Genomic DNA, 27722 nt, shown 5'->3' with positions numbered 1-27722 from the left:
TATAAGCAGCAGCTCCTCATCTAGTGTTCAGTCACCTAGACCACAGACTTCAGGACTGAATGACTGTTCACTGGATTCAAAGTGCCTGCGATAAGTAACGGCTGTACTTATTATTATTTCGCTTGAATTATTCTGCTACTTTTTGAGAATAAATATTTGTGCGTTGGAAACACAAACCGAGATTCGACAATCGTTATTGGATAGCGACAAAACGCTCTTAACAGCTATAAATGGGTAGTATTTGCACAATCCTAAGCAACACCAAAGGCTAGAGTTATTAAGCTGCGGGTTTGAAAAAATGGGGGATGTTGCCTATAGCAACCAATCAGATTCTAGCTTTCATTTATTTAGTGCTCTCTACAAAATGACAGCTAAAATCTGATTGGTTGCTATAGGCAACATCCCCACTTTTTCAACCCTGCAGCTTAGTAAATCTAGACCCCAGTGTAAATACAGCAATCTGTCAGTTACCCCACATACCACATTTATATGATAGCTCTGGTCACATGGACTGTGGCTGACATCCACACTGGTTCCTTTTACTAGGTACACCTAAGATATTCACCTTCAGTGATAAATGTACGAGATGCTCAGCAGAGCTTTATCCAGCGATAAGTGCTGAGCAGTTCTAGACAAGAATTAGACAAGACTCACAGATTATTCCCTCTATCTGTCTGCTCATGCATACTTTACAAACAGGTTACTCTTGTCTGTTAAGTCGGGTGCAGGAACCAAGATAATCTGATGCCAGGATAACTATAGACTTAAAATGTTGACAAGTGAACAGTTCTCTGCCCCACTTCAAATTGTGCTATTTACAGAGGAGCTGCCCAGATACATTTAAAAAAAGAACTGGGTAAAATGTTTACAGTGACTGCTGACTATTTTTTTCCCATCAAATTTTGGACCCCTCTAAACTTGCTATGTGTATTACAAAGATGTCTGGTATTATGCCTTATGCCAGTGGTTCCCAAACTTTTGCAGTTCGCGGCACCCTTCGAGTCTCCAAATTTTTTCAAGGCACCCCTCCAAAATAATTATTGAGCAGTCCTGTTTTAGAAGTAGTTGGGTCAAAAAATTGTAATAAGTATTTAGGTCAGGACAGAAATACTTATTTAGTTGTATGCAAAAATGCCCCCTCTGCATCCAGACACTCTGCCCTCAGGCACTCTGCCCCCTCTGCATCCAGACACACTGCCCCCTCTGCATCCAGACACACTGCCCTCTCTCACACTGCCCCCTCTGCCCTCTCTCACAATGTCCCCCTCCTCTGCCCTCTCACACGCTGTCCCCTCCTCTGCCCTCTCACGCTGTGTCCCCCTCCTCTGCCCCGCTGTGCCCCTCCTCTGCTCTCTGTCCCCATCCTCTGCTCTCTGTCCCCATCCTCTGCCCCTCTGTCCCCCTCCTCTGCTCTCTGTCCCCCTCCTCTGCCCTGCTGTCACCATCCTCTGCTCTCCTCCTCTGTCCCGCTGTCACCATCCTCTGTCCCCCTCCTCTGTCCCGCTGTCACCATCCTGTCCCCCTCCTCTGTCCCACTGTCACCATCCTCTGCTCTCCTCCTCTGTCCCGCTGTCACCATCCTCTGTCCCCCTCCTCTGTCCTGCTGTCACTATCCTCTGCTCTCCTCCTCTGTCCTGCTGTCACCATCCTCTGTCCCCCTCCTCTGTCCCGCTGTCACCATCCTCTGCTCTCCTCCTCTGTCCCGCTGTCACCATCCTCTGCTCTCCTCCTCTGTCCCGCTGTCACCATCCTCTGCTCTCCTCCTCTGTCCCGCTGTCACCATCCTCTGCTCTCCTCCTCTGTCCCGCTGTCACCATCCTCTGCTCTCCTCCTCTGTCCCGCTGTCACCATCGTCTGCTCTCCTCCTCTGTCCCGCTGTCACCATCCTCTGCTCTCCTCCTCTGTCCCGCTGTCACCATCCTCTGCTCTCCTCCTCTGTCCCGCTGTCACCATCCTCTGCTCTCCTCCTCTGTCCCGCTGTCACCATCCCTCTCACTCTGCTCCGCGCCAGGCGCCAGCCATAAAAAAAACAAAAAACACAGAAACTTACCAATCCGTCGGGTGCCGGGACCCAGCAGCCTCCTCTCTCCTGCAGCATGTTAGTGACGTCGATATTCAGTGACAGCTGCAGGAGAGAGGAGGCTGCTGGGTCCCGGCGCCTGACGGATTGGTAAGTTTCTGTGTTGTGTTTTTTTTTATGTCTGGCCCGCGGCACCCCAGTGACAGCGCCACGGCACCCCTGGGAGCCGCGGCGCACAGTTTGGGAACCGCCACCTTATGCAATTGTCTTTATTAAAGGAGCGACCATCTAACCTTCAACAGGGCTGCACATTGCCCTAATACAGTGTTGGCTAACCTGTGACACTCCAGGTGTTGTGAAACTACAAGTCCCAGCATGCTTTGCCAATATATAGCATCTTACTGCTGGAAGGGTATGCTGGGACTTGTAGTTTCACAACACCTGGAGTGTCACAGGTTAGCCAATACTACCCTAATATGTCAGCAGGCATTTAAACAAGTGTTATGAGCTATAAGTAACAATCTGACAATAAAGCAGGAAGATCCGGGGGCCGCAGGTGAAGGCTCAGAGGGCCCCCAGTTGCCCATAACTGCTCTATACGTCATAAGCTTATTGGATCATAATCATGCACAATGTAGTTATGCATAATGGCTGTATATAGCGTGTATTACTCTCCTTTATATATACACATCGCGAGGATGTAACAAATACTGGAGACTTGTGTTCTCACTGGTTATTATAAAAATCAATAAAAGCATTGCTTTAAAAAAAAAAGGGGTTACACTAATAGCTACAAATATCTAAGTATGAAACGTGATCTGACATTAAATGCATAACATAAAACATTAACGATAAACCCCTCCGTCCTATTGCCTTCCTTCCGTTCCTTTTATTATTAAAGAAGCCCTAGTACTCAAAAGGGTTAAAATCTCGGCAGTGTCCTTCACCATTTTCCATTGAACAAGCAACATAGGACTTCGTTACATTGAAGATATTATTGGAAGAAACATCACAAAAAATGATTTGTAATTCACCATTGGAAAGTTACAATGTTACAATGCTTTTCAAAAAGTGTTTGGAATAAACTCAGTGGCATAAAACTCTGGTACATGCTGTGCTCACAGGGAATGTTTATACTCCCCCATACGTAAATATCCCAGCTGGATATACTCCTTACTTTAAATGAGGTCCTACATGTACAACATTATTAATATATTTTCATTCCTCCATTTATCAGTACATGCCAATTCCAGGCAGTACATGGACATTGTTGTTTGTGGTTAAATGCATCCCACTTTATTAATAGACTTGAGCGGGTCTCCAGTCAATGTGTTTTCTTGTTATATGTAATAAATGCGTAGCTTAATTATAAGTAGCTTACAACCTGAGATCTAGAAAATCGTGTGACACAATAGGATTAGAATTTAACTTGAAAAACAAAATCACATGAGAGGAGCAGCTCCATTGTTCGGAGAAAGCATATGATTTGCAATTTAGATTTACAAATACCTATAAGAACAGTGCATATTATTCATATAGAGTTTCTTATGTACCAACATCGTACTTTTTTTGTCTAACAAAAACATTACTGGCAAGCTCTACAGCCAAGGGAGTAACACCACAATAGTGTATTGTTGACAGGGCAGCCATAAAACGACCCTCTCGCCTACACACAGCAGATGCAGCCATTTTGTGGGCTAAACCAATATTCTTGATAGTTTACTAGAAACTAGTGACATAACCCAGCATGAGGCAGTATGGTAAGCTGCATCCTCAGGACTATTGGTTCGGCTCACAAAATGGCTGTCTGCATTGTGTGTTGGTGACAGGCGCTCTGTAAGCTGGCAGCTCTGACAGGAGGCCATTCCCATGTCAATCCCAGCCAACAGGACCTCAAAATAGGATCTCCCAGCAGTATTTGCACAATCCTAAGCAACACCAAAGGCTAGAGTTATTAAGCTGCGGGTTTGAAAATGTGGGGATGTTGCCTTTAGCAACCAATCAGATTCTAGCTTTCATTTATTTAGTACTTTCTACAAAATGGCAGCTAGAATCTGATTGGTTGCTATAGGCAACAACCCTACTTTTTCAAACCCTGCAGCTTAGTAAATCTAGCCCCAAAGGATTTCCAAAGACCAGTAGAGGGGAGCAGCTTGTCATTGTCTACTAACCTGTATATAGTGTTATCTACATGCCTGTATATGGAGCGAGCATCTCCTTTTACATATGCACATCAAACACAGTGATGTGCTAAAATAAAATGTAAGTCTAACTTAAATTATCTTTAAGCTGCATAAAAAGTATACCTTGAATTTAGAATATTATAATAACTAGTCTCAATACAAAACATCCACACCACTGACTTATCTTTGTACTTTACAAGGTTCCCAGCAAAATATTTATGCTAGTTATTTATTCTGAGAAAGATATACTATCTGTAAGTTAGACATCTGCCACTCCCGTGTCTACCCCAGACCTCGCTCACCATAGAGTTTACCACTAAATCTGTATTTTTATTTTGTAATTTCTACTACAATATAATGTAGAAATATGTCACTTTATAGTAGAGCTTTAAAAGTTTGGCATCAACAAATGATACTTCAGTCGGCTAAATAAACTTCACAACAATCTCGGCCTTCAGTGATAATCCCCATCTACCTATATTAAATCCTATCTCTCCAAGAATAAGCCCTACCTGTTAAAATAAGAGCATCAGAAACACAGTAATTCTGAACTGAATGACTGTGGCTATTATAGAGGAAATACAGAAAGCTATTGAATTAATTTAGTAAGAATATAGGAAAGAAAGACTGAACCTTCTTTACTGATGTCAAGTGCTGTCTGTGCTGTCACCTATTATCCAAATATACACAGGAACCAAGACCTGTTTTCTATTTCATTCATACAGTTGTCTTTGGCACAAGCGATATTAATGAAAACAATTATTCAGCGCACGATGCTACATATATGATGGACCTGCCCCCGTATAATCCCTTTTTGGAACATGGTCCTTGCACTTATTAACTCCGTATCTGAACAACAGGTCACTAAGGATCCCTGGTCGTTCCTTCTCTCTCGCCCTATCCCTGATGAGAGCGCCCCTTCCAACAAGCTGATCTCTCACACACTGGGTGCTGTCAAATCCCTAATAGCTAAACATTGGAAAGACACTATCCCTCCCTCCTTGCAGGCCTTACGGAACTACATCTGGCATATTGCAAGCATGGAGAGTATTACATGCTACCTTCACGATAAATCTTACAACTTTGACAAGGTTTGGGCCCCGTGGTATCTACATGAAAGCCGTAGCTGTTTACCCCCTTTGGCTCTCTCGCCCTCTAATGCTACATAGACTCTAGGCCGTCTCTGGATCCTCCAGGCTGGATGTCATACGAAATGGGTAAGAGACCCGTATATGTTGCTATTTGTTTTTTTAATTTCATAAGTCATTAATCTCTGGATAGGTTGCTTATAAGTTCCTTCGCAATTGATATGGCCATATATGTGCCCCCCATCCCGCCCATCCCTGATCTCTCTCTCTTACCCCTCCCCTCTGGTATAAAATTTTTTAAAAAAGTGGAGACATCTTGTTGCCTTATAATCGTCTGTTTTATTTGCTGTTTGTATTGTTCCATGCTGTTTCCTCTTGTAACAAATAAAGAGTTATAAAAAAAACAAACAAACAATTATTCAGCTAAGCAGCTTAGTTGCTGCACCGCAGTTTTATGAGACTCACCATAAGGCATATAAAGTTATGGTTCAACTTACTAGCCAGTCCTATGTTATTTAATGCACAGCATGTGGTTTAGTTTTCTCTCCTCCTTTCTGTACCTAAATGCACCACATCTGTAGAGAATTAAATATGTTGTTTTCTGGCAGCTGTTATATTGGACTTACATTCCGCAGTTTATCCCACCTTGCCTCAGTTTTTGAGGTGATATGGCATAATTTACCTTTATTTCATTACATAATTGGACAGGATTTCTGTTGGCAACACAACATTTTGTTTGCTCAATTTTGTCAATTTAAGCACATTTAAAAAAAACCATTTTGCAATGTATGGGCTTACCACACCTGATCAAATCCCAATTGCATCAGATTTCATTCAGTATGGCAGAAAAACAGGTCCAACCTTGACAAATATCAACAAATGTGGAGCCATTGTTTGACCCAGATAAGTACAAGCCCATGTCTTCTTAAGGACCCAGGTCAGTGCAATGCCTGAATGTATATGGTCACACTTACGCCCTGATCTACCTGTATATAAGACATGTCAAACCACACCAGATCCCAATGTGTGTAGGGGCATTTATTCTATAGAACTCACACATGATATCATGAATAAGCATTTGCTTACATCATGCGAATGTGCAGGACCTGCATATACTGTACTTATAAATAAAGATATAAGTGTCTGCATCTAAATGTTAATCAATGAAATAAAATCTCTTCATTGGTTGATACAGTTTTAGGACAGTTTGCACTTTTGATCCAGGGGTAATGTACTGTTTACAACTGACTTACCCAATACATGGAGAACTGCTGGTGACACTGCAGGAAAGCCATTGATCTTTGTGCTGTTTCGATACCAAAAAATCTCCACGGGTTCAGGTGGTCCAACAGCCTCACAGGTTAGATTAAATGGCATGTTCCGAGATACATTTAATGCCTCAGGCTGCCGAATGAAATGTGGAAGGCCTAAATGAAAGGCAACGAACATGAGAACAGGATCTACTTCGACTCTACTAATACTTATATTAAGTACTGCACATGTCAATAAGCATTGTATGCAGAAAACAATAAATCTAAATAGGTAGATTTTGCATAATTTATTTAAAAAATGAATCTGTCAAAACAGGCGCACACATAATTCAGACAATAAATTGTCCAATGTTCTCATAAATGACTAAATATTCAACGCTCTCCTTTGCCAGAAGGCCTAGTGTGTGTCTCTCTATGACTATGACTATGCGTGCGTGTGTATGCGTCTGTGCTTTCTTCCATGTTGCTTTTTATTGTCATTTTCTTCTTTATATTTATCCAACACTGCAACATCTTTTGTACGCTTTTCATGAGGGCCAATATTTATAAATAAATGGCCATTATGTTATTGTTGACTTAAGACAGATGCAGACTATGTTGTTTTATTTCCAATGGATGACACGAAGACTGCCTTAAAAAGTATGGGTGTTTGTATTTTTACACCAGAAAAATGCTCTCATCACATTTAGGGGTTTAGGTGCCTATTTCTTACCTTCAACCTGGATGTAGATAGGATTTGAAACAATTTCTTCGTCCCGGAATTTTAATTTACAATTGTATGTGCCATTATCAGACCGCTGCACGCCTGTAATGCTTGAACCAAAAAAATTGAGCAAAATTAAAAATTAGTTTATTCAAAGGCTTTGTAGATCTACCTAAATTGTAAAAGAATTTAGTTCATATAGAGATCATATATTAAATTTACTATTTTCATTCTGAATGGTATGTAAGAAGACCACCCTTCTCTGGTTAAATACTAAGCAGTCCAGACACCCCTATGGAGGTTCGGCACTATAATAATTAATTGAAGCATCAGATGTGTCCAGGAATCTATTCCATAACCTCCGTTGACTCCTGTAGACTCTGGAAGAGTAGGCAACTAGGAATAACAGGCCCCAGTGACACTTATCATGTTGCTCACCTTTAGCCATCTTACGGCATATACAAAATGCACCACACCACTGCCCAAGTTATGTCTAATGGAACTAAAGAAGTGACACTTTCTCATGTTTAAATGACAAAATTGACTAAACTTGGAAAAAATATGCATATAAAAAATACTTAAAATGATGAATAAGGGTTTACAAGTATTATTTATATCCCTGATCTACATTAACAATTTGACAAATAGTGACTGACTCCATTACTTTATGATTACTAGCAGTGTATAGAGATTCCCAACTTGGGAGGTCAAGTGACAATTGACCTCCCAACATATGCTTTCCATCAATACCTACAAATTAGACATTTTTACCATTCCTCCTTGACCAGGATCTCCGTGAGACCATTAACTCCATTTCTACGAGTTTGCCTGGGCAGTCCCTCGTCCAGGGGCCTTATATAGTCCCTGTACCTTACAGTACTAACTAAAAGCACAGCAGTGAAACCTTCTCATGAAAAGAATTGGAAGTGGGATTTTGGTGGGGAGCTGGACGAGGAAGATTGGTGAGACATCTGGTTATGGTAGACAAATCCTCTATCAATGTTCGCATTAAGAAAAATGCATATACTGTAAATTGTTGGTACCGTTGGTACCTAGTTCCAACCACGATCCAGAAGATCTACACTATCTCTTCCCCCTCCAGAGAGGCTGCCAAGAGATAGGCTCTTTTTTACATATTTGGTGGAACTGTCCAATCACCTCTGAGATTTTGGTTGGACGTTTGCACTCTTACGATCTCTTTAGATGATGTTGACATTTCTAAACACTGCAAGACACTGCAAAAACATTTGTTACACACATCTAAATGCTGTCACCTGTCTTCTAGCTGGATCCTGAAGAGACTAACCTCGCCAAGCATGTCTGCACTCAGAACAAAAATTTGATCGATGAGATGTAATTGATTACCAGTGTGCTAAGGAATTCACAGACTTCTTTCTATAGAACTTAACAATATCCCCTCTCCGCTGCTGTTACACCACTCTCATCCCAATCAGACTCGGATTGTAGATTTCCCACCCACCAATGCTACTTTATTGTTTGCAAGAACTAATACCCTTTTCCCACCCTCCAATCCGGTCTTACACACCCCCCCTTTTCTTTTCTGTTACTTTCTTAACGCAAAAAATTAGGCATCTGAATTCCATTGCTTATTGTTTTGTGCATTCTGAACCAAACAATAAAACAGCATCCTGTTTGTTTTATGTCCCCGGCGAAGGATATACAATTGTAGTTTGCGCCATGTTTATTACATGTGTAACCTTTCAAATATGGTAATTCAAATGTTATTAAAAGAGGAAAAATATTTTAACATTAATTGAGGGGTTAGACACAAGGGTATGGAGCGATTAGGTATGTTGGTGTATTACTAAGGGAATACTGGAATGGCGGGGGGGGTGCAGAGATCAGCTTAACCATACTCAAGATTAAGTGTCCTATATTTCATTGAAGCAAATGCTAAGTGACTATTATGGAGTCTGATCAAGTGCCTCTTATTAAAAGAGCCTGGCCAACCATTTGTTCTGAGATTTAAAATACTTGTGATGTAATCTATGCGGTACGTCAGCCATACCCTATTAATTACACCCATTACACATCTTTTTCAGTTATAACATATTGAGCACTTTGCTGCATTGAAGATGTGGCCAATAAGGGATCCTGTGCGCTTGGCCATGTGCAGGGTAGGGGCACGGAGTAAAAGTGGAATAGGAAGCAGGTTGGAATTGCAACTCCTGTTATAGACTGTATCAGTTCATGAATATCATGCCAAATCTCACGACTTTGGGGCAATGCAGCCAAATGTGCAACAGGGTACCCTTGGAACCACACTCTCTCTAGCAATCCTTAGAGTGTATATAGATTTTACAGTTTAATTTAATTTATATCAAAGCCTACCACACAGTTCAAGGGACAATGTCTTGACTTAAATTTTACATTATATCAGCATATCACTATAACTATGTAGAATATTTAGGTATGTATTGTTCTGAAGAACCTAAAGTGCCATAGTCACATATATCATTGAAGTATTTTCTGGTATGTTATTTATTTAGATTTAACAAAGATTAGATTTATGGGCACAGGTTAAAATGATTGTTACATACAGCAACACTGCTTTTTCGATAGATCTATATATATATACATATATAAATACCTGCATGAAGATGACATAGTGATCATCACACCATCTGGGATTTCAAAAGACTGGACAGAGATACGCTCTAAAGGGGAGATCAATTCTCCATTTTTCCACCACGTAATCTGTTCTCCATTGTCCAACATGGGGACCTCAATAGAACAGTTGAACTTGACATCTTTGTGTTCAGAGAGAGCAATATTGCCCACTGTGGGATTAAATCTGATCCTCTGAGAAGGTTGAGTTAACTGAACGGTTGGAATTGGACTTGTCCTTATGTTCCCAAGAATGTGCTGAGTAGAGTCTTTTTCTCCAGGCTCTGATGATAAAGAAGCTGAAGGTGTATAAAGTCCATCACTTTCTCCCAGTACGTGATTATCTGTAAAATTGAAATATGGTTATTAGTTACAATAGATGCACAAGCCTAAGACAGTGACAGATATTGCATAACATGTTACTTGTACACCATATGCCTACTGTACTTGGGGGAAAAAGAACAAGATTAAGACATTATTAAATGAAAATAGCCAAATGGTGTTCTAATAAAGGAATAATATCTCCACAATGGCAGTGAGAAAAAAATAATTTTAAAAAAGTAATTTTTCATTGTACATTAATTTAAGTAAACATATTCGATTATGATTGCCTCTCTATCAAACGCGTTATGTTTTTAATTTCCTGACTATAACTCAGGAAATTATAACTAATTTTATATTGTTTCACTTTTGTTTATTTGTATCCAGAGATGTATTTTTGTTTCTTTTTGCATGTTACATTGTATTTTGTGCTTCTTGTTTTGATTTCAGTCATTCCAATAATTTTATTTATAATAAATTAAATAAACATATTCTGCATATCTCCTAATTTTTTTATATAACTAATAAGTAAGGGAAGAATTATTGGTTATCCTGCAGATACAAAAGGAAATATTATCCACTGAAAGTAAAGTTACAGAGTGTTCAAAAATAAAGGTGCAATCACTGTAATGTTAGCTGGAGCTCCAGTACCATTATTTTACAAATCGACATATCTTACCCAACATAAGTAGCATTTCGGTTAAATGCTGGAAGCTGTTTTTGAAATTTGTTGTTACTGAAAAATGTCATAGAGAGCCCCACTATTAATTATTCCTTCTATACTCTTATACCCCATTCATACTGCACCAAAATCCTGGGTTTTTGCCGGTGCGAGCTCAAACGACCCGGGTCTTGGTGCAGTATAAATGGTACAAGTCAAAAATCCCGGGTCTAAAAGCCTGGGTCTTTAACCCGGGATTTATCGAGGGGTAATTCCCGGGTCGGACCCGGGTTGCCTGCACTATGAATGGTGCAACCCGGGTTGAAAAACCAAGCTGAATGGCTATCTGCCTGTCTCTGGAGGATGATGTCATCGGTGGGAGCCCGTGGAAGAAAAAAAAACAGTCACCTTTCAATGACATCACCATTTTTCAGCCAATGAAAACTGCTCTGGTGATGACTCCCACAAATTGCCAGGGCACAGACTTGTGCAGTATGAATGGGGTCAACCCGGGAAATTCCCGGGTCCGAGGTGCAGTATGAATGGTGTTTCTGAGCTGGGACGCTCCGAGCCCCGGCAAAAACCCGGCTTGAAAAACCCGGGATATTGCCGGGGCGGCAGTATGAAAGCGGTATAACTCTATACAGTATCACAGTCACACACAATATACAGCAAAGGTTGTTCTCCTAAATGTAAAAATAACAACACAAGGTTGTTAAACAAAATCCACTTAAAAAGGTTGCATGAAGTGTATGAAGCCAATATACATGCAGAGTTATAGAATACAACATGTTTTGCTGTTTGGCAATTTTCCCAGACCTCTCTGCGTTATTACTCATACTTCAACAGGTTAATACCGTACTATAATCGTACAATGGACAATGGTAAATATGTTATCCATTGTTCTTCCAAACCACTTTATTACTTAAAGGAAAACAATATAAATTCTGTAATTAATAATGACTTAAAATAGTTTTTATAACGTGTAGAGACTATAAATCCAGTGTAACTGAGCCATTGATTGATTCACGGGCTTCCACAATAAGAGAGGAGATACTGAGGACATGTGCTGAAGTTTCATGATTTGGGTAAAAAGGTATTAGAACATCATCCTCATCACCGTTTATTTCTAAGGTGCCACAAACACTGCAGAGCCCGTCAGGACAACATTCGAGACTGACAAAGGAGGTGCAGACATAAAACAAAGGGTAGAGATGGGCCTGCTTCTGAGAGCTTATAGAGTATTGGGTCTTGGCTTTGACTTATCAATAGGAGCTAGTGGGATGTGGAGTGGACATGGGACCGTAGCTGGTAGAATAACAAGAGGGCATAGTATCATGTCGTGGGAAGCTAGGCTATAGTGAAGAGGTGGGCTTTGCGAGAGCACTTGAAATATTGAAAGTTGGGACAGTGTCTGGTCAGGCAGGGCAGGGAGTTCCATATGTGCTGAGCAGCTATTTAGGAGGCAGGAATGAGAAGCGATTGTCAGAGAGGAGGAGAGGTGTAGGTCAGAAGCAGATTGTAGAGGGCAAGCGGGAGTGTATCTCGTGACAAGGTCAGAGATGTATGAAGGAAAGGAGTACGTGAGGGCTTTGAAGGTGACTGTGAGCAGCTGGATTTAAATTCTGGAGGTCAAAGGGGGTCAGTGCAGGGATTTGCGGAGTGGTGCAGCAGATGTAGAGTGTTGAGAGAAGATGAGTCCCGCACCTGCATTTAAGACAAGTTGTAGAGGCGAAAGACAGGTGAAGGGAAGGCCAGATAACAAGATTTCAGTAGTCAAAGTGGGAGATGAAAGAATGGATAAGGGGTTTATTAATGCCCTGAGTGAGAAAGGGACTGACCATGTATTCTGATAATGTGTCTCAAGGAGGGGAGGGGGCAACAATACAGCGCAAGGGACTGGATGGAGTCAATGAGAGTATGTTGTTGTCAACTGTGAAGGACACTACAAATACATTGTTCATTGTTACCCTGACATTCCACTGCAGTTATGTTAAAAGTAATATTTAATGGAGTATTAGCTCTCTCACTTGATTATAGGCATCTCATCCCACATCATTATGTGCCTTAATGGGGTCTAAAACATGAAAAAAAAGCTGACATTTTAGTAGGTAAACTGCTGAGTATGAGTCCACCACTTTTATGTTCCTGTATTTCTATTTCTGCAGAACAGGTTGGCATGGATGTCACTCTTACTGTTTCTGCACAGAAAGATAGATGATATACAAACACCTACCTCTTAAACTGATAGGTTGCTGAATACGGTGAGGGACCATGATGGACAAATGTAGTAAAGACTTTAGTTACTTCTGTTATATATTGTTTAGCTCAGTAACACAGTCTTTTATAAAGTTTAATTTCAAATACTGACTTCATATGTCTTTAAAAACAAGTGAAACTGTATGTAATCTTGATAGCTAGCTATCCCCCACACATTGAGATCTGATTTGGATGAGATTTGGCCATTCTGCGCTTAGGCAAAGTAGACAGGAGAGACTTCTGGCAACAATACACCTGGTAATGATTCAACTGCCCGATAACAGCTAGAATAAGTTCACACTGTCTCCCACTCCAATATGCACCATGCTGCTGTTCATTAATTGACTTACAGACAGGACATCACAAATATTTTCAGTTTTCACGTTTCTGAAAGTTTTACATATAGATCTGTGAATGTTAACATTATCTTATGAAGCAATTTGAAGTTTAAGTTAAGCGCCGTCTTAAACATGTAATACATTTTACTTGGTCAAAGATACTTTACAATAAAATTAGACAAGTATTATAGTTTAGATGGATGCTTCTCTTTTCAAGATAGCACAAACACTGGTGTGAAAATCATTCTTATTATGAAGAAACCGCATGCACAAGAACGCCTTATCAGCAAATGTTCATGAGAAATAAGAACAAACTTAATCCCGGGCAAAGGTAAAGTGTCTGCTTGCTTCTGAGCCAAGGAACTTCATGATCTGAGGCAGAGGTCGAAGTGGAAATTTAGAAGTGGTGAATATGGAAAATGTATGCAAATGGAATTTGATAGTTTTACAATGCAGGTAGTAGGAGAAGTGGCAGTATGGCATACCACCGTATACCATCCCACTTTGACCACTGATCCCAGGTTATGAATAATGAAGTAGGACCAGGGAGCTCCATTTACTGTACAAATGCTTTTATATATATATATATATATATATATATATATATATATATATATATATATATATGTATATATATATAAAAATATAAATATATATATATACCTTGCAACTACACCCAAAACCAAGAGGATTATTTATTAAGCTGCGATGAACCAAAAATCTGCCCATTGTCACTCTTCTTTCAATTTATAATGGAGTTAACATATTTTACGCTGGTCACTGCAGTCTCATAGACCTCTATGAGAACTATGATGTAACCCAATTTAACAGTCTTAAAAAAACTAACGCTATCTCGAGATGTTATTACATAAAGACCAGAGTTGGAAAAAGACATAGGAAGCCACTCTGGTCCACAAATTCATAATTCTTATCATGAAAAGTCCAATTTTAATTATTAATCTTAAAAAGAAGAAAAATCTCTAGTATATTTCAGGTAAATCTTGGCAAAATATTTAAAAAATAGAATTATAGAAGTTAGACAAAGAAAATAGTGAGCAAAGTTAAAAATATCAAACCCTTAGGTGGGAAATGACCTACAGTTTAGAAGGAAAGGAGTTTGGTGAGAAATTTACTATAGATTTCCTATACCATTGAGATAAGCCTCATTTCAAGGAAAAAGGAATTAATTTCTAGTATATCATGCTTCCTTTATTATATCTCTTATACCTAGATCTTATGTTCTTCCTCTTGTATTTATTTTATGTTCTTCCAAACTTATTCCAAAAGTTACAGAAATGTATTTTAAATCATTAATAAATGATATGATGATATGATTATACACCATGCATTTTTCAAAGAGTATACCCAGTATATACCCAGTAGTTGGATCTCCCTCACAGATGAGGAGGGTATCTGATATCACAATTTCATCAAAACAACTTATTTTCAATTTACAGATTTGAATCTTATCCAACTACCTCATCAGCAGTAAAGAAATAACATCATTAGTGCAATTTTTATTTTTATTTATTTATCCATAATTCAGTTGTGATAGATATTGTCACTACGTCTTATCATGGTGAAAGGATCCCCCTCTTCATTGGTAGTTCTCTCTGTTTAAACAAGATATTATATATCACCAGCTGGAAAATACTTCCTACTGACTAGTTTACCACCCATTGCTACTATTGCGCTTTTCCACTGTCACTCCAAAACCTTCCTAGGTTCACATGGTGTTACACTAGGCTATGTTGGTGAATGTTCTTACTATATGAATTTGGTGGTGATACATACTGTCACTAGATCTTCTCTTACAGAAAGAAGTCTCATACATATTGGCCTCCCAAATCATGTTAAAAGCTGCCATCAGAAAACTACCTAGTACTATTTATGACACCTCCTATTATTACTTAGCATTATTCCACTATCACTCCAAAACCTTACTAGGTTATATTGACACTTTTTCTTATGGCTACATTTGAGAAGACAATCTCTAAACTAAATTACATTTGCGTATTCAGGCTCATACTTTGTCACGGGCACTAGGAGTCTTTACCCAGGAATCACCAGATGGTAGGCTTACCAGAGCAATGTAGATGGTAATCAAGTACCCTGGTAGCTAGGTGATCACGGAACATGAAATGATGGCCGATGAGATGCTCAGGAAAGTCTATGACTAGCAACACTGGTAATAATGAGGTAATAATACACAAGGAACTGTATGGACAAGGACACGTGAAGATAGTCAGTGGTCTGCGATAGCAAGTTGTACCACTGCTATAGAGAGGAGGAATGTCCAACAGAAACAAGGAGGTGATGAGAGTCAGCGGTCTGCGGGTAGCAAGTTGTACCGCTGTCTGAGTGAAGGAATGGAATCCAAGTGGAGGTATCCGGGTAGTCAGTGGTCTGCGGCAGCAAGTTGTACCACTGCTATGTGAGAGGATGATGGAACAGGTGATACCGGAAACAGGGATCAGTGGTCTGACATCAGCAAGTTGTACCACTGAATATATATGTGAGGAGGTGCACAGGGGAAGACTGCAACACAGGATATACACAGGCACCTTATACACGATCCACTGTAATATGCACAATATAGATATACATATAGATATAAATGACTGAGCAGGTCTGCAATCTAGAAAGTCTCTTGAAGTAGTCCAGCACAATTATAACACAGTCAATGATGGCAATAGACTCAGCGGATAGCAGACTCCAGAGAGAACCAAACACAGTCCAGCAAGATATGCAATACACAGCACAGTCAATGAGAAGTATGCATACCGTGGTTCAGCAGTAGCAGTCAGATGGGATAGCAGCGGTACCTGAGCGGCGGGAGGCCGCCTGGATAGGAAGTCCCTGGATAGGTGAAGCAGCGGTCTAGCAGGTGCAGCGCACAGGTGAGTAGACCAACAGGGACACGAATTCACAGGAGTCAGCAACACGTGGAACTGGACTCATAGGAGACCCAGGAGAATGGAGATGATCCAGCAGAGGGTAGTAGATGAGATACAAATCAAATGCTGACAGGAGGGTAGAGACCAGTGGAACACGTGAAGGCGTGGAGAGTGGATCAGCAGGAGATGGAGGATAGCGCTGACCACAGCAGCAGGACTCAGCGGCACACGGAGGTAACCAGTAGCAACCACAGGAACCAACAGCGATGGGAAACAGGAGTGCAGCGCAGGGCAGGAGCTGTTGATCACGAAGTGTAGCAGATGGTAATGAAAGCGGCAGGCTCGAGGAAGTCACAGCAAAGATGAGATGAGACTGTAGTGCACGGAGGCAGCGGATAGTAATCAGCTGGCAGTCACGATGTTGAACACAGGCGAGTTGAAAGCAGGAGACTGTAGTGCACGGAGGCAGCGGATAGTATTCAGCTGGCAGTCACGATGATGAACACAGGCGAGTTGCAAGCAGGAGACTGTAGTGCACGGAGGCAGCGGATAGTAATCAGCTGGCAGTCACGATGTTGAACACAGGCGAGCTGCCAGCAGGAGACGGTAGTGCACGGAGGCAGCGGATAGGAATCAGCAAACAGACTTGATGAGAAGCAGGTGAGTGAAGTAAAAGCTGGAGTGCACGGAGGCAGCGGATAGCAATGAGCAAACAGTCACATAGATGTAAAATACGTAGAAGTGGTTTAGAAGACTGTAGTGCACGGAGGCAGCGGATAGGAATCAGCAAACAGTCATGATGATACAGTTGATGGTAGAAGTGGTATGGAACCACAGTAGTAGAAGTGGTTTGGAAACCACAGGAATCAGCAGCGCTGAATACACGAGTAATACAGGAACACCTTCAGAGACTCATGAGGAATGAGACTCCAAGATCAGGCAACGTGGTGTTGACCACAGGTGCTTAATATAGGGAGGTTGCCTGATCTGCCAATTGAGTTAAAGGGGTATACACTGAAGTATAGAAAAGGGCTGCGCATGCGCAGACCCTCAGGATGGTGGACGACCACGGTTCCTAAATGTCCGGGAAGAGGCACTCACGGTCCGGTGAGTGACATACTTATTATTCTATGCCTGAGAGACGCAGTATACAGCTCCCACTTTCGGGTTTGTGATGTCCCCGAAAGTGACGTCCCTACCCAAAATATGTTTCGCCAATTAACTTTGTCACTCGTTTGACAAGGTAACCGGGTTCTGTCCTTAGCTCTCTGCTCTTTTCCCTGTACACATCCTCCCTGGATGAACGCAACAGTTCCTTTGGCCTCCAGTACCACCTCTATGCCAACAACACACTATTCTCCAACTTCGCTGCCTAGGTGTCATTCTTGACTACTTCCTCTCTTTTGTCCCTCACATTCAATCTCTTGCCCAATCCTGTGGCTTCCAGTTCCACAACATTACTGGTAGAACACCCCTCCTCTCACAGGATGCCACCAAAACTCTTATCCACTTACTGATCATTTCTCATCCTGACCACGGCAACCTTCTCCTTACTGGCCTCCCCTGCTCCCATCTCGCTCCACTTTGATCGATACTTAATGCTACAGCTCGACTTATCTTCCTCTCTTGCAGCTCCTCCTCTGCCTCCCCTCTCTGCTAAGCTTTACACTGGCTCCCCTTCCCCTACAGAATTATCTTCAAACTTCTCACCCTCACGCAGGGGCGGATCTAGAAAAGTATCCTACCCGGGGCGATTTAGGGGGGGCGAATTAGGCCCCACCCCTTTTTTACTTCAAGGCTGCCGGCGGCTGCACAATATGTGCAGGTCCGCTCGGCAGTGACAATGTGCTGCCCGGCTGCTCTGATTGTGTTTTAAACACAATCAGAGTAGCCGGGCAGCACACTGTCACTGCCGAGCGGACCTGCACATATTGTGCAGCCGCCGGCAGCAAGCCCCTGCTAGGGGGGGCGATCGCCCCGATCGCCCCCCCCCCCCCCCCCTGAATCCGCCACTGCCCTCACGTACAAGGCCTTCTGCAACTCCATTGCTCCTTACATCTCCATATATACTCCCTCCCGTCCTCTCCGATCGGCCAATGACCGTCATCTTTCCTCCCCTCTGGTAACCACATCTCACTCCCTTACCCAAAACTTCTCCCGTGCTGCCCCCCATCACTGGAATGAACACCCTCGTTCTATTAGACTTTTCCCCCTGTATAGCTTCAAACGGTTATCAGTTGCTGAGTTGTGAGTTGTAGTGCTGTTTGTTTAATGTATTGTACTGTTATACCATGTACTGTCTTGTTGTTTGCCCTCTGTACAGCGCTAAGGAAGTGTGTATTGTGAAATCATTCTTGTAAATTCTGCATATCATTCAACTTTTATTGTTAAAATCAATTTTCATTTTCAATGTTTAACCCCTTGTATACAGTAGGTTCAAAGAAGTTAAATTATACTTACCTGTACCCCACAGCAATTTCTGGTCAGCGGTGGATGAGAGAGGGGCAGGGCTTAATGACACCACCACGCTCAATGATGTCATTAAGCCCCTCACACTCACCCACTGTCAACAGACAAAAAAATTAAGAGCAAAAGGATGGGGGAGAGGGCACTTAAAGTGCCATTTATGCACCATTGTGGCACCTAGAAAGCTACATTTCAAAGGGGAGAACCCCCTCTTAAGTTATCACACATAATTACCAGACAATTAACCCCTACACTACAGAAATAATTAGGAAGTCCCCTCTTTCAAATGTTATGGCCCCTTAGTAGATATTGTTTGCTGATCACAATTTGATCACCAACAATATTACCCTACACTACAGAAACATTAAGGAGCCCATGATGGGGAAGGGGTTTTTCAATACCCAGTTCTCCCCCATCCTGGCACCTAGAGACTCAGGGTCACCACCATTTGAAAGAAGGAAACCCACACTTTCAAATGAGATGCCCCATCAGTAGATATTATCTGGTCACAATATCTAATAAGCAAAATAATGGTATTCAAAGTCTTCTGTAAAAAAACAAGGTAAAATTTGTGTGGGTAACGCACAGACACAGATATTGGGTGTAGATGCCTGAATAGCCAATTACACTGAACCAATAAGGAGAAAGTTATCCACACACCCACAGCTGTGGGCTTTAAAAGGTCTTCCCCCTGCCCTTTACATACACCGCACCGACCCCTGCGGAAGCCTATTAGGTGAAATGCGTAGAGTCCAGCACTCTACACTACTGACCTGAATTATTCCTATGTTCTGTGGACTAAGTTGCCCCATGCCTTTATCTGCACTTCAAACACCTTTTGCGATACCACAAAGCAGACTAGAGTAAGACTTATCATTACTTTTACCGAGTCGGCATGATGCATGACATGGATTTACAATGCTTTATACTTCATACAAGTGGCATTACTGCACATTACCACAAGAGTGAAAAAGTGTAACTTCCAGCAGCTAGGTAATGAATTATAGAAATCTACCAACTAAATCATATGTGTTCCTAGACTCGTGTTACTCTCCTGTGGCCCATTCATTCCTCTATCAGTCTATGGGTTCTCAGCTGAAACCTGAAGGACTATGTAACAAGAATTCAAATTGTGGTGTTTCACATTTACTTTTATTTTATGTTTATAGCACACCTAGTCCACCCAGGTAAAAAGCATTGAAAGCCTTTTTTTTTATGTACTGTAACTGATTTTAATTACAAGAAAATCCTCAGCACAAATCAGTGTAGTAGACTTTTATATCCCAATTGTATAAAGGTCATTTTCAACTGATAGTAATGACAGTATAAGGAAGATATACCATTTTTACAAACAGCATGTTTGCCTTATTTTCAGATAATATAGTAATATTAATCGGAAGTAGTGGCAGTAGCTTGACTTTTATTATTATACGATCATATTAATATTACATTATGATATATTCAGTAAAACATATGGCCATAAGTTATATAGTTAGTATATATCTACATATTTACTCTGCATATATGCCGTATATTTATTAAGGAGTCATAGCTGTTATTTTGCAAATGTAAAATTAAATTGCATTCTTGAATTACAATGGAACAGCCAGTATAGTGTTCAAATTATCATGAAATTTGCTACAATGCTTGACCAACCAGGCAATTGTTTATCAACATAAAACTAATCTTATTTACTCAACAAGAAAAGTATACATTCCATGATATCACCAATCTCTATTTAATATATTTTATTAATATTATTATATCTTATTTATAATGTGATCACAAATATTTCTGTACAATCAGAAAATAAAGTAAACATATACGAATCAGGGGAGGACTGGTAAATTGTAGCCCGGGGGACAAGACTCGACTCAGCAGCCTATTAGGAACATTTTAAAGGAAAAAAATGCAGGTATCCCAGTGACCCAGCCCAAGGTAGTCCATTATGGGACTGGCCCCGGGGGCAAGGGGCTGGGGGCCACTGACACGATTACAGGTAAACATACTGAGACAAAAGGTGAACTGTTGTCAAATAAACTTCAGTAATTTCTCAACAGCATTCAGTCTATGGTTATCTAAAACAGACATTAAGGGTGGTGCTCCTCCCTCCCTCCCCATGTGTAGTTAGTGCACTAATTAGCTAAAGCAGCTATACCCAACCTGATACACTTAAGAGGACGCATAGACAACCCTTTAACCTTCAATGGGGCAGCACATCACCCTTAATCTCAGTAATAATAACTTAAAACAATCCATTTAATCAAAGAAAGAGACACCTACCATTAATAACATATCAACAGGCATTTTAAACAAGTGTTACAATGTATAACAAATATTTTTATCCAATCCAAGTGTAAAAAAAAAGTAATCTATGGTTCATGCAAGATTGTCAGGCATCAAACAGTTAAAAAATCAGTAAAAACATTAGTTGTCAGTTTAATAATACGCCTTTATTAGAAGTGCTTTATTACACATAGGTGGCACCAGAACAATGTTCTAGAGCAGTGGTCAGAGAACAGGGTTAAATTAACCCAAATGGGGTAAAAATGAAATTTCTGGGGGTAATGCTGCCGATTCACATGCTGTCAGTTGGATTGTAGACCCCTTTAAATGTGAAATTGCTGTTGTACCAGAAGAGCCTCAAGGGTTGGCAGAGGCATTTCTTGAGCTTCAATGCAATAATGAAGCACGTATTGCATTTAAAAACAAAGCAGATCTGTCATATTTTTGGATGTCAACAGCTGCAAAGGCATTCAAAATTGCACATGAGGAGGCAGTCAAAAAGTTGCTGCCTTTTGCAACAACCTACCATTGCGAACAAGGATTTTCCACTCTAACGAACATAAAAACAAAGTAGAGAAATCGATTGGATGCTGAAGACTGTATCCAAATTGCTCTGACATCAAAATGCCCCAATATTGATGCCCTCGTATCAAAAATGAAGCAACATCATTTCCCCAAAACCTGAAGTTTTGAAGTTGAAGCTTTCAAAGAAATTTTGAATAGATTCAATAAAATTCCAATAATTAATAATATATGATTTCCTTCCTTTCAAATCAAGGGGGTAACGCCTGCATATCTAAATATATTTGGGGGTAAAAGGTAAAAAAAGGTTCCCTGACACCTGTTCTAGAGAATGTATAATGTCTTGAAAATCTGCAATCTCCTGAGTGTACAAAGTCCAGAACCTCTGCTAACTAAGCCCATTTTTTCCTCTTCTAATTTGCTATATTTAGTTAATCTGAAATGGTAAATAACATACCATATACCTATACACAAGGTGGTTTTAAGATATTATTAGGCCAAGGGCAATAATCACATTACTGGGCCCCAATTCCTTTTCTAATAAATGAGGAGAAATTTGCAACATTAGCCAAGAAGTATAATGTGTCACAGTTTGTAGAATGTGAGATTTCAGATCTTCAAGTCAGGAGAGTTTTACAGATAGAACCAGATTTATAGTTATGTTTGAATTAGGCTTTTTTTTACGTGTCACACAAAAGAGGTGACTCTCATCCTTGAAACAAGTGGGATCAGACTGCTGAGACGGAAGCTCTCAAATCCAAAATTTAATAAGTGTAAAGGTGGTCCACCCGGCCCTGGTGGGCATAGGTCAATTGTCCCTTTATTAAAATACACCTGTATGTGAAAGTGTGATAGGTCAAAATAATATTATAATTATAATTCTTAAAAAAAATTAAAAGTATCTAAAAAAAGTAATTGTATAATTCAATTTACAAAAGACATTGGAGAGAGATATTTAATTAACTTAAAATCACATTGTAACACTGCTTACAGTAACTAAAATGTGTGACATAGATGTGGAGGGCATCCCTATATCAATTGCTTCATGCTATTATGATAGGCTAGACTGATTTAAACTCACATGTGCCTCGCTCTGCTATGTATGTGTAATAACCAATATGCGGTATAGCTTTATTATAAATAGCAGTCGTCAGTAATAATTTAAATAGAACTGTAGTAAAAAAAAAACGTTTAACAGGGTTGTATCCTAACATGGCACAACAATGCAGCCTCCCAAGTTAATCAGTATTAAGAACTATGTATACACAGACAGAGTTCTTAATTCTTGCATTTACAAAGGGTCAGAGTTCCAAGCCATTTATAAAACAGGCACACGAGAATAAAAGCAATATTTGTAAGCTGAATTTAGTTTTGCTTCATTTGTTTTGATGTAGATAGTAAAACATGGAAGAGTTTAGCTAATGTGTTTATTTCAAATTATAATTATAATAGGTGCTGCACATGTAATAGAGAATTTTTTTCATAAGTTGTAGTATAACAGCGTCACTTTGATAATAATGAGCATGAAACCTGTACATTTTACTATAAAAAGATGTTGTATGGCAATAACATTTGCAAAAATCAGGGAAGTATCTTATTCTAACTGGCTTACTGTATATATGCATATTGTGAAATGAAATTATGTATTTTTAATAACTATTTATTGTCTACTGATAAGTATTGTCTGAAATTATGGTGCACAAACACAATAAAGTCTTGGTCATACTCTTGTACTATAGATATTGTGCAACATGTACAGGGACATATTTTAGCCTGCGGAGGAACAAGACTGGCTGGCCCAGCAGCTTATTATTTTAAAGAAAAAAATGCAGTTGGCCCACTGACCTGGCCCGGGGCTGCCCAATATAGTACCGGCCAGGGGACAGATGCCCCCCTGCCTAACCACCAGTCAGCCCCTGAACGTGCTCTATATAAGCTCGGCATGGAACAAAACACTGCTACTAAGCTGTCTCCTATGATGGCTGATGTTATGATTCAGGTATAACACAGCTCTAATGACATGTTTACAATCACACAATGTATGCATGTCACTGATCTTACATCACATCAGCCACATTTGTAAACAAACTCTGCCCCCAAATCGATCTCAATACCTAACATAATGCTAATCACAGAATCAATATGTTCCAGTACACACAGAATCCATACCTACAACTACAACACAGCTCCTGTCTGGAGCTGGAAACTTATCACACACATCTGGAATAAATCTCATCTACCTTGGACAATGCAACATGTGGCTCTCCAGCAGTTGTGGACTTTTAGACAACCCGCATGCTTCTTACAGGAAGGGCATGCTGGAACTTGTAGTTTCACACACCAGTCAGAATTTTAAACCTTTAATATAAAACATATGTGTAACTATAACACTTACCTCCTCCAAAGAGCAGAGGGTGCACCAGCAGGACCAGAAGATGCCTCCACAGTTCTGCGTGCATCTCTCCAATAGACCCAGGGGGCACTGCCTGGGGACACCAGCGCACAATCCAGGAGGGCACTACACAATCCAGGAGGGCACTACACAATCCAGGAGGGCACTACACAATCCAGGCAGGCACTACACAATCCAGGAGGCCACTATCACAGACTGAAAGGCTGCACTACCACAACACAGAGACACAACGCACGCAGTACAACACACACATTCAGAGCTGCACCACAGCGAGGATAATAGTTAATTCTGGAGATCTAACGTTTACAGTACACTGTAACATACTCAAAGAGAATTAAAGTAAAATAACATTACTGTACAAAACAGTAGCTCAGACATGAAAATATCTGACCACAATCAAATGATGTCAAATTTACAGGACCATCAATAGCGCATCTATAAACAGAAAAGTTACAGTACATAAACGTCAACTCAGAAATAAAACTACATCTACGCAGGTAAGTCACACTAGCAGCAATGCAGCGCAGATGAAAACCATATGACCACGACACACACAGAATAAGTACACAGTACTTATAACACAATCGTACAGGTTACACTGTCATACATCAACAACACACGAGTAACTGGATAACTCCTGGAGACAAATCTACTAGCAGTTGTGTTGCACGATATCAGCGTCTGATATCCATATCATCCCAGTGACTGACGTCTGTGTTTGGGTCCAGACAATTACATAGGTCCGCTGCTGCTCTGTATACAAATGCCTTTACTGCAGAATGAGTGAGCAGAGAGCCTGTGACGTGCACACTGCAGCCTCCTTAGTGCCTGTGGAGACTGCACACTAGCTTCTTCAGCAGTGGGAGAGGTGGCGCTTGCAGATGGGGGGAGGGCTGACCTGAGCAACTGGGCACTTTAATTCTGTTTATTTTCTTTTCTAGAGGCACTGGTGTTTGAGGATTTCAGTCTTGGCTTTAAGCCGATGTTTCTTGACGTGTATAATAATACCCCTCTCTTTTAGTACTGTACTGCAAAATTGTAATTCTAACTTACCTTAGTTAAATCCCAGCAGTTATTGCTCCGTAACTTCACATTCTTCTCCCCCTCCTGTGTAGTAAACCCCCCTCTTTTGAAGCCAGCTGGTTTGAAGTTGGAATGCAACAGGAAAACTCTCACTTTTGTTTTTCTCAACTCAGTGATGAAAAGAGTAAGAACGTATATAGAAGACTATAAGCTGCAAATTACATTTACAATTAAATCTTGTATTTGCTGTGTGTCAGGTTGTAAATATTAAAAGTAAGTTGATCAGATTTTTTGAGCAGCACATAAGTGAATATTAGTGAATAGTGAATATTACTGACTCCTTATTTACTTTTGACATGTGGCATGTGCAGTCATGGACAAAAGTTTTGAGAATGACACAAATATTATTTTTCACAAAGTCTGCTGACTCAGTTTTTATGATGACAGTTTGCATATACTCCAGAAGAGTGATCATATGAATTGCAATTAATTTCAAAGTCCATCTTTGCATTGACAATGATCTTTATCCCCAAAAAAACATTTCCACTGCATTTCAGCCCTGCCACAAAAGGACAAGTTGACCTCAGGTCAGTGATTGTCTCGTTAACACAGATGAGAGTGTTGACGAGGATGGACATCGAAATTTTGGGTCCATGACCAGGATATTGATTCTTTGCATAAACTTAATCTAAATGTCAATAAAAGCCTTTGACACTTACGAAATGCATGTAATTTTACTTCAGTATATCATAGCAACATCTGATAAAAAGGTCTAAAAACACTGGAGCAGCAAACTTTGTGAAAATCAATACTTGTGTCATTCTCAAAACTTTTGGCCATGACTGAAAAACATCAAATAGACAAATCACAATAATTGTCATGGTTCACTTTCTAGATGCCTGGGACTCAATTGCAAATATACACACACACATATATATATATATATATATATATATATCTATATATATATATATATATACAAGTTAACCCGTGCATGATACTCATGCATTCTAGTCAAATCAAGCTACTTTAGGTCTTAAAAAGGTTCTTGTCATGCATTTGGACCTAGCCCAGGCCTCCTCAGGGGAAGAGCGTTAGTTCCCGACGCAAGCGGCCTTTTTAATGTGTGTTCATGAGGTAAAATTACCTCATGAAAATGAGTTTGACCCCTCAACTCGTAAATTCAGCCTTTACTACCCCTCCCACGGGGGGAAGTGGGGATGATGGAAGTTAACTGACTTGACTATTCTAATTGTTTTGTCAAATAATGGCAGTATACCAAATTTCAGGTCAATTGGATGAGCCCTTTCTGAGAAAATAGTTTTTTTCCACACACACACACACTAACGCACGCCTCTACACATGTGTGTTCATGAGGTAAAATTACCTCACGAAAATGAGTTTGAGCCCTACCAAATTTTAGCCCTTTTTGAATTTTTTTTCCCACACACACTAAGAATTTAGTAGGTCAGTGTATAACTCTGCCCAGCAGGTGGCGCTGCAACTTGTTTTTTTTTTCCACACACAGACGCCACTAAGCATTTATATATTTTATAACTTGTGATTATCAAGACGAAACGCGTCGAGCCTTACTGTTGATCAGCTGTACCTGGTGAACTATATGTGAGTTCAGTATTACCTTGTTTATTACATTTTTATTGCTTTTTACAACTGTATTCCCTTCCATTAATTATACCGCCGCTGGAAGGGTGTCCATTGCACGAGATACAGCTGCTTTTAAAGAAAACATCTTCTGGCTATTATACCCATATTCCTGGGTGTCCATTGTATGAGATACAGCTGCCTATAAAGAAAACATCTTCTGGCTATTATGCTCATATCTCTGGTACGCATGTGAATTATTACCTACACATTAAATGGTGTGTGTTTTTCTGGGCTACGTTGGTCTATATATATACCCTGGTGCATTTTTGAATATTACACCCTTTTGAATATTCTGTGGTGTTTCACGTGGTGCATTGTCCTTTGCATTACAATATTATACTATGTTTGCCTTTTTTCACGCCCTTGGATTGTTCCTGAGTTGAGATCCAGTGTTACAACTTTCAAAGAGGATCCACTCAAGTCTAGATTATACATCTTTACCTGACGGTACGCATATATATACACATTTTGTTCCTTGTTGTCCTGATATAACACTATGAGGCGCCCTGCCTGTGCTTTGTTCTAATATATATATATATATATATATATATATATATATATATATATATATATATATATATATATATATCTATAATATAAAAGCCTAGCGGCGTGTTTTAGTCTGTGTGTGGAAAAAAACAAAAAAACAAGCTACAGCGCCACCTGCTGGGCGGAGTTATACACTGACCTACTAAATTCTTAGCATTATCTAATATATAAAAGTAAAAGCCTAGCGGCGTGTGTTAGTGTGTGTGTGTGTGGAAAAAAATATTTTCTCAGAAAGGGCTCATCCAATTGACTTGAAATTTGGTATACTGACATTATTTGACAAAAAAATTAGAATAGTGTAGTCAGTTAACTTCCAACATCCCCCCTTCCCCCCGTGGGAAGGGTAGTAAAGGCTAAATATACGAGTTGAGGGCTCAAACTCATTTTCGTGAGGTAATTTTACCTCAAGAACACACATGTGTAGCGGCG

At 40.2% G+C, this 27722-nt stretch overlaps 1 protein-coding gene across 1 annotated transcript in view; it reads right to left on the bottom strand.

Moving 5' to 3' along the window:
- Positions 1-24884, bottom strand: part of MERTK (MER proto-oncogene, tyrosine kinase) — a 69498-nt gene extending 44614 nt beyond the window's left edge. The window contains exons 1-4 of the mRNA XM_075203758.1: positions 24039-24884; positions 9877-10237; positions 7275-7375; positions 6545-6718 (exon numbers count right to left, since the gene is read on the bottom strand). Of these exons, the coding sequence (XP_075059859.1) occupies positions 6545-6718; positions 7275-7375; positions 9877-10237; positions 24039-24102 (700 nt within the window). The 5' untranslated portion in view covers positions 24103-24884. The remainder of the gene's footprint in view (positions 1-6544; positions 6719-7274; positions 7376-9876; positions 10238-24038) is intronic.
- Positions 24885-27722: the final 2838 nt, after the last annotated feature.

The sequence above is a fragment of the Mixophyes fleayi genome, chromosome 3 (genome assembly GCF_038048845.1).
Source record: "Mixophyes fleayi isolate aMixFle1 chromosome 3, aMixFle1.hap1, whole genome shotgun sequence".
In the NCBI taxonomy this organism is placed as follows: domain Eukaryota; kingdom Metazoa; phylum Chordata; class Amphibia; order Anura; family Limnodynastidae; genus Mixophyes; species Mixophyes fleayi.
The sequence above is the reverse complement of the archived record's forward strand: the minus strand, read 5'-3'. Positions and strand labels throughout refer to the sequence as shown.